Raw genomic sequence first — 11,870 nt, 5'->3', positions numbered from 1 at the left:
ACACACACCCCCAAGAAATCTCCTAGGCCACTAGATTTCACTGGTGAACTCTATCAAACATTTAAAAAGAAATGACAGCAGTATCACACAAATTCTTTCAGGAAATAAAGGAGGAAGGAATAATTCCCAACTCGCTTTATGAGGCCAGCACAACCTTAATGCTAAAATCTAAAGACATTACCAAAAAAGAAAAACAAACTCCATGAACTGATAAATTTCATCCATGATCAGAATGCATTTGGCTATCCTCATGTGTTTGACGTGTACAAATAGTGCTTCTAGCAAATTTATATAAAGTATTTCTTACTGATTTGTCAGAGAAAAAAATTACTAATTTTAAGATTTGTATTTTAGGGTTTCCCTGGTGGCGCAGTGGTTAAGAATCCACCTGCCAATGCAGGGCACACGGGTTCGAGCCCTGGTCCGGGAAGATCCCACATACTGCAGGGCAACTAAGCCCGTGTGCTACAACTACTGAGCCTCTGTTCTAGAGCCCATGCTCCGCAATGATAGAAGCCACTGCAATTAGAAGCCCGCGTACCTCAACAAAGAGTAGCCCCTGCTCACCACAACTAGAGAAAGCCCATGCACAGCAACGAAGACCAAACGCAGCCAAAAATAAATAAATAAATAAATTTATTTAAAAAACCAAAAAAAGATTTGTATTTTAGTGTCCACCATATGGGCCTGTACAATTTTGTGGAAATTAACTCCAAAATGTAATGGAATTGGCCTCCTGTATCACCAATTTCAGTCCATCCAGATTTATCCATCAGTGGTTTGAAAATGCAAATAGATTATATAGCACAGGGAACTATACTCAATATTTTGTAATAACCTATAAGGGAAAAGAATCTAAAAAAGGATGTATGTATATCTGAATCACTTTGTTGTACACTTGAAACACAACAGTGTAAATCAACTGTACTTCAATTAAAAAAGAAACAGGCAACCCCCGCCTCAAAAAAAAGAATCTAATTGGATCTCCTTGCCCCTTTTTGGAAAAACCTGCTCATCCCAGGCCAATTTGTAGGTCAGTTTCCTGGTCTAATTAATATATTTGATGGGACATTAATGGACAGGCTGTTCTTCAGTTGGGTGCGCACCCCTAATCCAATCAGCTATTGCTGGAGGGGGTCGGGTAGTAGGAAATATGGTGGCCGAGGGCTGGCTCATCAGCAGGACCTGTGGGAGGGGAGGTTTTCCTTAGAAGGGGTCGTGGGCACAGCAGACACCATCATTGTTCAGCACGGTAGCTGTGGTGAGTCGTGGCAGCCTCCTTATCATATTTTCTACATAGTCTTCAAGAAAACAGTTCATCTCCTTATTAACCATGGCATGCCACCACAGTGGTCACTACTAGTGGAGCATTAGCCACCAGTCTACATTTCTTCTTTCTGTGGCAGGTGTAGGATGATTAAATTGCTATCATCAGTGGTTCTTCCTCGCTTTTCTGAGGTGTATGGAATACTGCTTCTTCCTCAAAAGGCACAAAATTCACTTTCAATGAGGTCTGCACTCCACTTACCAGGAAAGGTCTAGACGAGGCACAGGCAAAATGGTGATGCTTTGGGTTCTGGCATACGGAGTGTGTCTTGCTAAGGGAAGATTTATGACGCTGAACCAAAGTCCTTAGAGAATGCCAAGGAAAAAGACTGAGAAAATCAAGTCCAGGTGGCAAGTCCAGAGGGCAGAACAAGGTCAAAAACAGGAGACAATCCAAGGATCAGGTATCAAGCAAAACTAGAACAGATGGAAGGTGATGTGAGCACTGCTGAGTGTGCCTTTGCTTGCTTTTATGGATTCACCAGGTGGCGCAGGGTGGGTAGTGCTGGCCTAAGGGCACATGATTGAGGGGGACATTCAGGAAAAGTCTGTTCCTTCTCCTTTGCCATTTACCCCTGGTTAAGTTTTTTTGTCTCCGGTCTCTGGAGAGTCATTCCAACTCTCCTCCATCACCTTGGAACCGTTTACTTTCTGCTGTGATTACTTCCTCCTGCCTACCTCAGACTCTCCAATTCCTCTAATAACCTGGAGTTCAGTGGGGCATGGTTTGAGCCCTTTAACCAGCTTGCTTTAAAGAACACAGCCCGGAAGGTGAATCTAGCATCTGCCTTGCGGGTTACTGAATCTGTTCCTTCAGCACATGCATGCTTGGGGATCAAGAACAGCGAGCTTTGTGTCCTCCCCAGGGAAACCCTGCTCCTGCATTCCACTATTCCTGGACAGAGCTGCTTCCTCTGCCCACCCACTCCCGAGCCTGTTCATCTGCCAAGTAGAGGCAGCCGTTAACAAGGTCACTTGTTATCACCTCTCTGATTTGCTCCCACGTCATCTTAGGAACTCACGCCCCATTCTTCCGGTTGGGTAATCCACATGGTAACAAGTGATATCTCCACACGTGCTGCATATACCACATGTGGCCTGAAAAAGACACACGCACAGCTCTATAGGCAAATATGATGCCACTGATAATTCCAAATAGGAGAAGGTGCCTGGATTGGCTCAACTGACCCCGAGGCCATTAAAATGTCTTTGTTCCCGAGGAAAACGTTAAGGTCAATCCACAGTTGCCCTACTCACAAATGACCAAGTCTGAACCCGTATCTCCACCTGAGACAACTTTTCTTGTTATGCAACCCAGAATACCTGTGATGTCACCGACCCAAGGGCGATTTCTAAGGGTGGGGTGAGCATGAGGGCTTGGGGCTGTTCCCAGAATCCCTATGTGGGATGCGTTTACAAATGGTGAGCGGTCCAGGGTGCCTGAAATCTTATTAGCACTGCATGATGGGGGCATTGAAGCAAAATGGGCTTCTGTGGGCTGGCACGGGAGCCAAGCTCACTCTTTCAGGACAAACTATAATCTTATTCATAATTTTGGGGCTATTCCTAGAATGTACATTCTATCTATTAAAATGCTTTGTAAAATAGAAGCCTATTGTTGATAAAGCATCCGCTATTACCTAAAACAAACTCTCACCTTTCAGAACCAATATTTTCTCCCTGAGAAAAAATTTTTTCTGCTGCTTCTGAGGTGTCCGTTATTTGGTACTATTCCAACAGCCCTCAACTCTGAAATGCTTACACTAGCTAAACACACACAACTTACAAAGAACTGGCCACTTCACCCGAAATTTCCACCTATTCACTTAATCAACTGCAACATTGAAGCAGGCATTACCTTGGTCAAGGCTGTACTTCAATTCAAGAAGTATTTAACTGGTTACCAGTGGCTAAATGCTGACTCAGGATCAAGGGAATGGTTTATTGAGTACACAGTGTTTGCAACACATGGGACAGATTTAAACTGGACAGAGAAAAACTCCCATCACAAAAGTGCTTCAGGTTACCACTGATCATAAAAAGGCAGGCAAAATCATTTCTGCCATGAACTGACTGTGGTGACTTATCTCTTTATGAACATGAACAGAAATATCATCCAGCCCTCTAACACAGAGAACAGGGGTAGAGCGTTCCACAGGAGTTTAGAACTTACGTCAACACAAGCCTTTCTCAACCAACCAAGTAGTATTTCCTGAGTACCTACAGCGGAGGAGATACAGGTACTAAGAGACGCATTGACCTTCTGAATAAGCAATTTCAATTGTTTTTCTTATTGAAGTAACTCAGGATCCACAGTAACTCCATCTAATGAGCCACCAAAGGAACTGCAAGTTGAACTAAACTGATGTCCACCACAAAATCCTTTTTCTCTTAAACTCTATAAAGTCTCCCTTCTCTGTGCATCTAACTAAATAGCTACCTGTAAATAGAGTACACATAGCAACAATATACACCCACATATATTTTTCCACATGTTATCTTATTTAAGAGCAAGGGGTTTTGGAGTCAGAATTGAGTTCCATTTGTGACTGTCATAGTAAGTGTGACCTTGGGTAAATCACTTAAGCTCTCTGAGTCTCAGTTTTCTCATCTCTAAAATGGGATTCATAATAGAAATTGGGTAATTGCAAGGATTAAAGGAGCTAATATTAGCAAATTTCTTAGCATAGGGAGTACATAATCCATAAATCATAGATTTAATTATTATTCTTTAATAATTGCCCCAACCTTTGTAAGTCTACCAGGCACTTATAATTATATCTGTTGAACAGATGAGATTAAGTAATTTATCAAGGGTTCAACAATTCAGCAGTGGCAGCTCCAGGGCTTCTGATGCCAGGCCCCAAGACTCCCACCATCACCCCCAGTCAAACTTATAGACTTTTACAGAATGGGCTGCACTGTCCAGCACAAGAAGAGAATTTTCCTTGGTGAAGGTCAGTGCCACAGGATGGGAAAGACCGTGGGTGATGATGGGCTTCAGTACTGGAAACTCCTCAGGTTTTCCTAAGCATAGGACAGCCTGACTAGACGTATCGGCAACAATCACGTTCCCCTGGTGATCAAAGGTCACAGCGGAGGCGGTTATTTTGGAGGGGAAAAAGAGGCTCAGCCCAAAGGCATCCACCTGGCCGATGAGCTGCATACTTGCGCTGAACACCTTCACCGTGGTGCTGCAGGCCCCGGTCCCCACAGCCAGGGGGTGCTCTAGCACCGCAATGTGCCCGGTGAGCCAGGACACCGCCACCCCCCGGGGATGGGACAGGTGAGTTTGCAACCGTTCAGTTCTCCGGAGGACCCCTTCTGGAAAGTCGACTTCCAGGAGGTGCAGGGACCCCGCCTCCGCATCAGTTACCATGACCCCATTCTGAGGGGTGGTCTCCACACCCCAAGGCAAGGAGAACTGGCCTCCGATGACAAGCTTGATCTGGCCAAATAAGTCAAACACTTTGATGGAGCGGTCGCCGGCGTCGGTGACAACCACATGGCAGTCGTTGGTGACGGTGACGTCAAGTGGATACCTAATGTCCTGAGCAGCGTCCCCCTTCTCTCCAAACTGATGGGCACATCCTCCCCCGGCGTCAAAGATCTTCACACGCCTCCTGCCGTCGTGCACCACCACGACCCGCCCCGTCTTAGGACACAGCGCCAGCCCAGTGGGGTTGACCAGGGTCCCCCAGCCTCCGAAGGCGTGGTGGCAGGTGAGGACCCCGGGGGCGGAGGGGGCGGCGCGGGGGGCGGATGGGGCCGGGCGCAGCGCGGAGCCCAGGAGCTCCAGGAGGTGCAGCACCGGCAGGCAGTCGCTGGTGTCGCAGCCCCTGCAGGCTCGCCGGCAGAAGGGGCACTCGAGGGCCAGCGTTCGGGGGTGCGCCAGGGCGGCCACGCAGGCCAGGCAGACCACGTGGCCGCAGGGCAGGTTGCGCGGGCGCCGCTGCTGGCGGTGGCCGAACCGCTCAAAGCACACCTTGCACTCGAGCAGGCTGGTCTCGGCCTCGCGCACCAGCTCCCGCAGCGCCGGCCCGCTCCCGGAGGCCTCGGCACCCATCGCGCGGCCTGAAGGGCTTCCGCCGCACCGGCTGCCTGCGGAGCTGTACGCTGCCCCCGCGCCGCCCAGGGTCACGGTCACGGGGCGGGGCGCTGGTCCTGACGTCGACGGCGGCCGGCCGCTCGGCCGAGACCTGCTGCCCCCTGGTGGGCACTGCATCCTGGGGGTCTGACAGTGGACATTGACAAACTGTATCCACAGCGCGTGGTCAGACCTGTAATCTTCACAACAGTCATGGATGGATTATCTCCAATTTACCCTTGAGGAAACATACATATTGAGGACAAGCGGGTTGCTCCCTGGTACCCAGCAGAGTGCCCTGCAGTTTCCCGTCGGCAGAGCTGGGTGCTGGGGCCTGGGGCTGGCCACGCATGAAACCTGGTCTCAGAGCTCACGGTGCTTATGATCTGACTGGGAAAACACAGATGTACAAGGGAAATTAAAATCCAAGGGGGTGAGGCAGGTGCACGTACTTCTTTTGGGTCTTCTATCACTCTCGGAGTACAGTAGATGCTTCATGACTACTTGTAAAATGAATTTATGTATGAATGAAGCAATGTTATAGGAAAATATATGCAATCCACTAGATGAATTTGTGTCAGAGGCGGCGACTATGGCTGCGAATGTCTTCCAGAGAAATTAATATGAAAGAAGAAAGCTGTTAGGTAATAATAAACTTACTCCATGCCTGCCCTCTTATAAGTGGTTTCCATAGGTTATCTTATTTAAACCACATGACAATCCTACTAGGTGTGTTACTTTCATCACCCATTTTCTACCATAGTGTTTGTAGAGGTTAAGTTTCTTACCCAGGGTCACATGGCTAGGAAGTGGCCAGGCTGGGATCAGAAGCCAGGCAGTCTGACTTCACAGCCCACACTCTTAACTATCCCAGTCTTTTCAAACTTGGTTGCACATGGTAAATACCTGGGTCTCATCCTCCAAAGATTAATTTGTCCAGGGTGTGGGCTGGGCAGCTGGGATTTTTTTTTTTAAAGCTCCCTAGGGGCTTATCATGTGCAGCCAAGTTTGAGAACCACTGTGATATGACAGTCCCACACATGACAGCAGGTTAAATTCTTTCCACCTCAATCAATATGGAAAACACAGAGAATCTACAATATGTTCAAAGATCCTCAAACAGGAGATAGCACAATCTCTCTCAGGAATCGCTGTGGTGCTACAAGCAGTCAGTTTCAGGAGTCTCCCCTCAATGGATCACATGAACATTGTCTTTGGCAAAACCACTTATCAGATCAGTTCTCCTCATTTAGAGATAATTACTGTGATCATTCACCCTCTTATTTGCTAGACTTCTGAGAAAACAAGGGATTTTTATCCCATTAAATCCCCTGGAGGAAGCTTTAATGTAAGACAAGAAAGAACATTTTCTTATGCAGTGTTAGATTCAAAGATTATCTGTGTATTGGGACACAGTAACCAACTAATACTATAATTTCAGACTACAATACATTTTCATTCCAAATAGAAATTACTTTCTGAAGTAATCCTTAAGTCAAGAAAAACATTCAGGAAATCTAAATTCCATCTAAAAATGGAATATTTTTAGAATTAGTACTAAAAGAAATATAATGAGAGCCATGTATAGAATATTAAATTTTCTAGTAGCCACATTTTTAAAAGGAAAAAGAAACTAGTAAAATGAATTTAATTGCATATTTTATTTAATCCAAAATATCGCAAATGATATCCTTATGACATGTAATCACTGTAAAAATTCTTAATGAGATATTTTACTCTGTTTTGTGTTTTTATTTTAGTACTAAGTAAAGTCCAGTGTGTATTTCAAACCCACAGCACATCCTAATTCAGTTCAGTAACCACATGCAGCTGGCGGTTACTGCGGGGAACAGTTAGAGATCTAGACAAAGTCTGTGATTAATTACCTTCTCAAGATGCTTTTCATACGGATTTCATTGATGCTTGATGTGCTTCTAACTTGCCTCTGCTCCAACATTGTTTTAAAACGAATCCAAAGACCCCCAACTCATTGCTGACTGTGACGGAGCTTCTACCCCACCCACCCCTCGGCGACGTCTTGCCAGTGAGTGTGATTCTCAGTAGAGAGGAGCTCTGCTTGGTGAGTAGCCTGCCCTCTTCTTCTTGATCCTGTGCTGTCCCCGTGCGGCAACCAGTAGTACTGCACCAAGAGGCTGGCGGTGTTTAGCGAGGTAAACCAGACAAATCTGCAATAAATAAGACTTATTTAAGAATGTTCACAGTCATCGCTCTGCCACTTGGTAGTTAGCACAGTGGTTCTGGAAAACATTGTGGCACATACACTGACAATCCACCCTGACGATCTGCTGTCAAGACTCTAATTGGTAAATTTAAAGTATGGAAATGTAACTTTGTGGCGTTTGATCAGAGTTAAAGCTTTCTCAGTGACACAAAGCTTCGGAACTAAACACAAGTAGGTTTGCGTCTTTCACAGCTGAGGATCCCCACATTCTAGCTGGGCATCGTTAGCAATCATTTTCTTCACTGTTTGCTGCCTCTCCATGGAGTTAAACACAAATTCTGTTCCAGCGTTCCTGTCAACCCAACCCACACCCTCCCGAAGTATTGTTAGGAAAATAGCACTTGCTTATCTCTAGAGTCAATGTTGAAAGGTTTCTCAAATACCTTATACAGTGCAATCCTCGTCGCATATATACACACACTGATTAATAAAAGAAATGCCCTGGGGACTTCACTGGTGGCCCAGTGGTAAAGAATCTGCCTTCCAATGCAGGGGACGTGGGTTCAATCCCTGGTCAGGTAACTAAGATCCCACATGCCACTGGGCAACTAAGCCCATGCGCCACAACTACTGAGCTCGTGCGCCTCAGCTGGAGAGCCCATGCGCCCTGGAGCCTGCGCACCACAGCTAGAGAAGAGAAAACCCGCACGCCACAACTAGAGAGAAGCCCACGCACCACAACGAAGATCCCGCGTGCCGCAACTAAGACCCGTCGCAGCCAACAATAAATTAAAAAAAAAGAAGAAGAAGAAGAAGAAGCAATGCCCTGAGTCTTAACTCTAACATTCTGAGTTTCCTATGAAGAATCGTCCCTCCTCCATGGCGAAGTCTCCATGGATTTCCTCTGTGCTTCCCTCCAATACTTCTTACTTACAGGGTCCTGGAATAGCACGACCATTTCTTCCTCCTTCCACCTAGAACAAGCCCTGAGGCCTGTGGAGGCAAAGGATTTGAAGAATAGATCTTGTGGTCAGCGGCTGACTCCTGTGCAAAGGACCACGCGGCAGAGGGGGGGAAATGGAGACCCAGCTCAGGGTGGTTACAGCAGAGATGAGGGGGCGGAGGGCGACAGGCTGAGGAGTCTGGGGGAGGGAGTTAGTACTTAGGCACATGGACTGCTGGTTTTGCAAGTGTGGGAAGGCATGCCACATACATGCAGTTGAGAAGGAATCCCAGAACGAGGCCAATGACACAGTTACATTCCAGATTGTACCTGACAATGACGAGAGGAAGGAAGAGAGCAAGCCACATAGAATAGAAGCATCTCAGTCCGGGAGGAGAGGTGCAACCTTTGAACAGAGAAGGAGCAGACTGCAGGCGCTTTAGCATGGGCTTGTGAGCTCACAGGAGCAAAAGCTTGCTACCATTATGAACCTGAATCCCTCCTGGGTTGGTGAGTTTTGAGTTTCAGGCAGCCTCCGGGCACCTCCTTAACAGGCATATCTCCATCACCTGTGTGGTTCCTTGGACCCAACCTGGGTTCTGGTCTCCAGCTTTGCTCTCCCCCAAGGGCACCTGGTCTTCCAGCACCCACTCTGACCACCTATCTAATTTCATAACTCGTGCCCCACGTGCTTGGCTTCAGGGGTGAGGGATTTTGTGGGGAGGGGAAAGTGGTGCAGGCTCGAAGGTTTTGAGCACACACAGAAAAATGAACTGGAGATATATGGTTGAAAATGAGAAGCTGGAGATTTCAAAGTTTCTGAAATTTTCATCAACACACAATGAAATAATTTTTATAATACACACCATCCTATTAACATGAGCTAAACAATCTAAATCATTTAAATATTAGGTAGTGCAGTAAGAGAGAAATGTCTGATTTATCAAAATGTGATTTTTAATGAAAAACTGAAAAGTTTTGAATCTAAACTTTCCTAATGAACAGACATGAATCCAGCCCTAAGTACACTGCACTTCGTAAGACTTTATCATTTAAACAAGATTAAATTATGAGAAACAAAAAACTGCCAAACACAGAAAACAACTTTTAAAAATAATTTCTTTTTACAGTTTGGGAAAAATATTTTTTCCATATAGATTGATTAATTTAAAAGTTTATTACTTCATTCTGTCACACATAAAATTATATAAGGAGAAAAAACGTGAAAAGGAGTGCTAGGATTGAGTACAATATGAGGGTTTATAGTAAAAATTAATGTTTATATAATGTCTTAGACCACTATCTTTTACCTTGGACCCCATTAAAGTGTTACATTTACTCAATGGTTCTAAATTTCATAAAGAATGCCAATGTTTCTATTATATTTAAGTTATATGCATTATATTTCTCTTTTATTCTTTAATTATACAAGTAATACATGCTGATTGTAAAATATTCTTTCAATCTGTAAGTAAGACACACAGGTATAATCTTTCTCCCCCAGTCACACTCTCTTTTCCAAAGTACGTGTTTTTTTTCCTAAAAAGTTATAAGCATTTTTGAGCAAAGATCTGTGATGTGATTTGTGAAGAATTTTTTTCCAAAAGTCATCTATTATATTTTCATGCCTTAGCACAATTTTCAATTGCTCAAAAACATGTTGATATTACTTGCATCTATTTACATCTCATTTACTTTTCTATAAATAGATATAACTTTTCAATAATGTAGTCAATTCCCCAACTTTTATGTCGTTCTTCAAAAGCATCAACCTTCTCCAGACAATGAATATCGCACACTGAACCTGAAACAAAAAGAAAGTGTGATAAGTTAAAACTTTATGAAGAATGCAACCAGTTCTAAAAACATATCAGATGATTTTTAAAAGAGTGTGTACCGAATATCTTTTCTTTCTTTTTAATGGACACGGGGAAATAAATATTAAGGGTAAATTTTCTGAACTCTGAATTGTTATTATCACTTATAACTCCTAAGAGCTAAAATAAACATACCATCTCTCTAGAAGAATTCAGATGTCTTTAACATAAGCATACCATTTAGCTAAAAAGTCCTATTACAGAGATGGGTTGCTTTTTTGGATATAATAGTCTCCAATTAAATGGCTTCTGACTTTTAAATTTTATAAACTTGTAGATATTAACAGTTTGCTAATAGCTCAAAACAGTTAACTGTTGACTTTATTTCAAAAGTTGCAGCACATGTCTGTAACTTACCAAACAATGTTTTAATTTCAGCATCTGGAACGTAAAATGGTGGACCTAAGTAAAAGAGAAACATGGTGAAGAATAAATTCTAATAGATCTAATTGTAAAGAGAAATAAATTCTCAGGGCCCACTTCTCAGCTAATTTCCAATGAACTTGGTATACACATTCCATACATAATTCAATTATCCAAATAGGTGAGGAGGTGACAGGTTCTTCTGCTTCTTCTTTTGCACATCTGATACCAAAGACTGGCTTACTGAGGGGACTGGTAATGTTAGATGCCCATCTCCAGCTTACATGAGATGGCTAAGTCAGCCTTGGAACCTGGGAACAGGAAAATCAGAGTGGAGTTCATGAAAAAATTCCCTTGGGGCTTCCTGCTTCCAGGGTATAGATCTTCTACCACTCCTGCACTTACTCTCATTCTACAAACTCTGCCCACTTTTCTGTGGGCCATTTACTTTAGAAGAAACAGCTTCTTCCCCTTCCTAGAAGGGAATTCTTAGCCTCCACCCCAGACAAGTCCTGTTCTATCTTCTCCCTACAGGCCCTTCCTTAGGCCTACTGTTCAGGAAGGGAACTTACATCACATTCACAGAGCTGACATCTGTTTCCCTTATTTTCTATTTCCATCTGATTGTCCCAGACTTAATTATGGACACTAGGTCTCATCTTTTAATAAGTTTTTAAGATCTGACTTATTCAAACAGAAAAAAATACTAACACAGATATTTATAAAACAAAGCACTTTTTTTAAAAGGCTCAATTAAAAATCAAATAGGGTATTTTTACAAATTAAAAGTCTATGTACTTCGTTTTCACTTCTTCCTGAAAAGCCGCGACTTAAAGATCAGGCTTTGCAACAAAAAGAATAAAATAGCTAGGAACAAACCTACTTAAGGAGACAAAAGACCTGTATGCAGAAAACTATAAGACACTGATGAAAGAAATTAAAGATGATACAAATAGATGGAGAGATATACCATGTTCTTGGATTGGAAGAATCAACATTGTGAAAATGACTCTACTACCCAAAGCAATCTACAGATTCAATGCAATCCCTATCAAACTACCACTGGCATTTTCCACAGAACTAGAACAAAAA

The 11,870-nt window shown here is 43.8% G+C and overlaps 2 protein-coding genes across 9 annotated transcripts in view; both read right to left on the bottom strand.

Annotated features, from left to right (window-relative positions):
• Window positions 1-659: 659 nt before the first annotated feature.
• Window positions 660-5,460, bottom strand: NHLRC1 (NHL repeat containing E3 ubiquitin protein ligase 1). The gene has a single exon (XM_055079780.1). The coding sequence runs from the start codon at window positions 5,390-5,392 to the stop codon at window positions 4,205-4,207; it is 1,188 nt and encodes a 395-aa protein (XP_054935755.1). The 5' UTR covers window positions 5,393-5,460; the 3' UTR covers window positions 660-4,204.
• A 1,595-nt stretch (window positions 5,461-7,055) lies between these two features.
• Window positions 7,056-11,870, bottom strand: part of TPMT (thiopurine S-methyltransferase) — a 26,580-nt gene continuing 21,765 nt past the window's right edge. For 6 of the 8 annotated variants that reach the window (XM_007118003.3, XM_007118006.3, XM_055079409.1 and 3 more), the window contains 2 exons: window positions 10,773-10,817; window positions 9,527-10,342 (listed from right to left, as the gene is read on the bottom strand). In XM_007118003.3, the coding sequence (XP_007118065.1) occupies window positions 10,230-10,342; window positions 10,773-10,817 (158 nt within the window). In that variant the 3' untranslated portion in view covers window positions 9,527-10,229. Of the gene's footprint in view, window positions 7,600-9,526; window positions 10,343-10,772; window positions 10,818-11,870 lie in introns of those variants that run through there. The other 2 variants (XM_055079407.1, XM_055079408.1) reach the window with 2 other exon arrangements.

This window comes from Physeter macrocephalus, chromosome 18 (genome assembly GCF_002837175.3).
Source record: "Physeter macrocephalus isolate SW-GA chromosome 18, ASM283717v5, whole genome shotgun sequence".
In the NCBI taxonomy this organism is placed as follows: Eukaryota; Metazoa; Chordata; class Mammalia; order Artiodactyla; family Physeteridae; genus Physeter; species Physeter macrocephalus.
Note: the sequence above shows the minus strand (reverse complement) of the source record. Positions and strands in the feature narration are given on the sequence as shown.

What these genes read in the sequence shown, in the direction of transcription:
- NHLRC1 (XM_055079780.1), bottom strand. Translation starts at nt 5,392, where the DNA reads ATGGGTGCCGAGGCCTCCGGGAGCGGGCCGGCGCTGCGGGAGCTGGTG.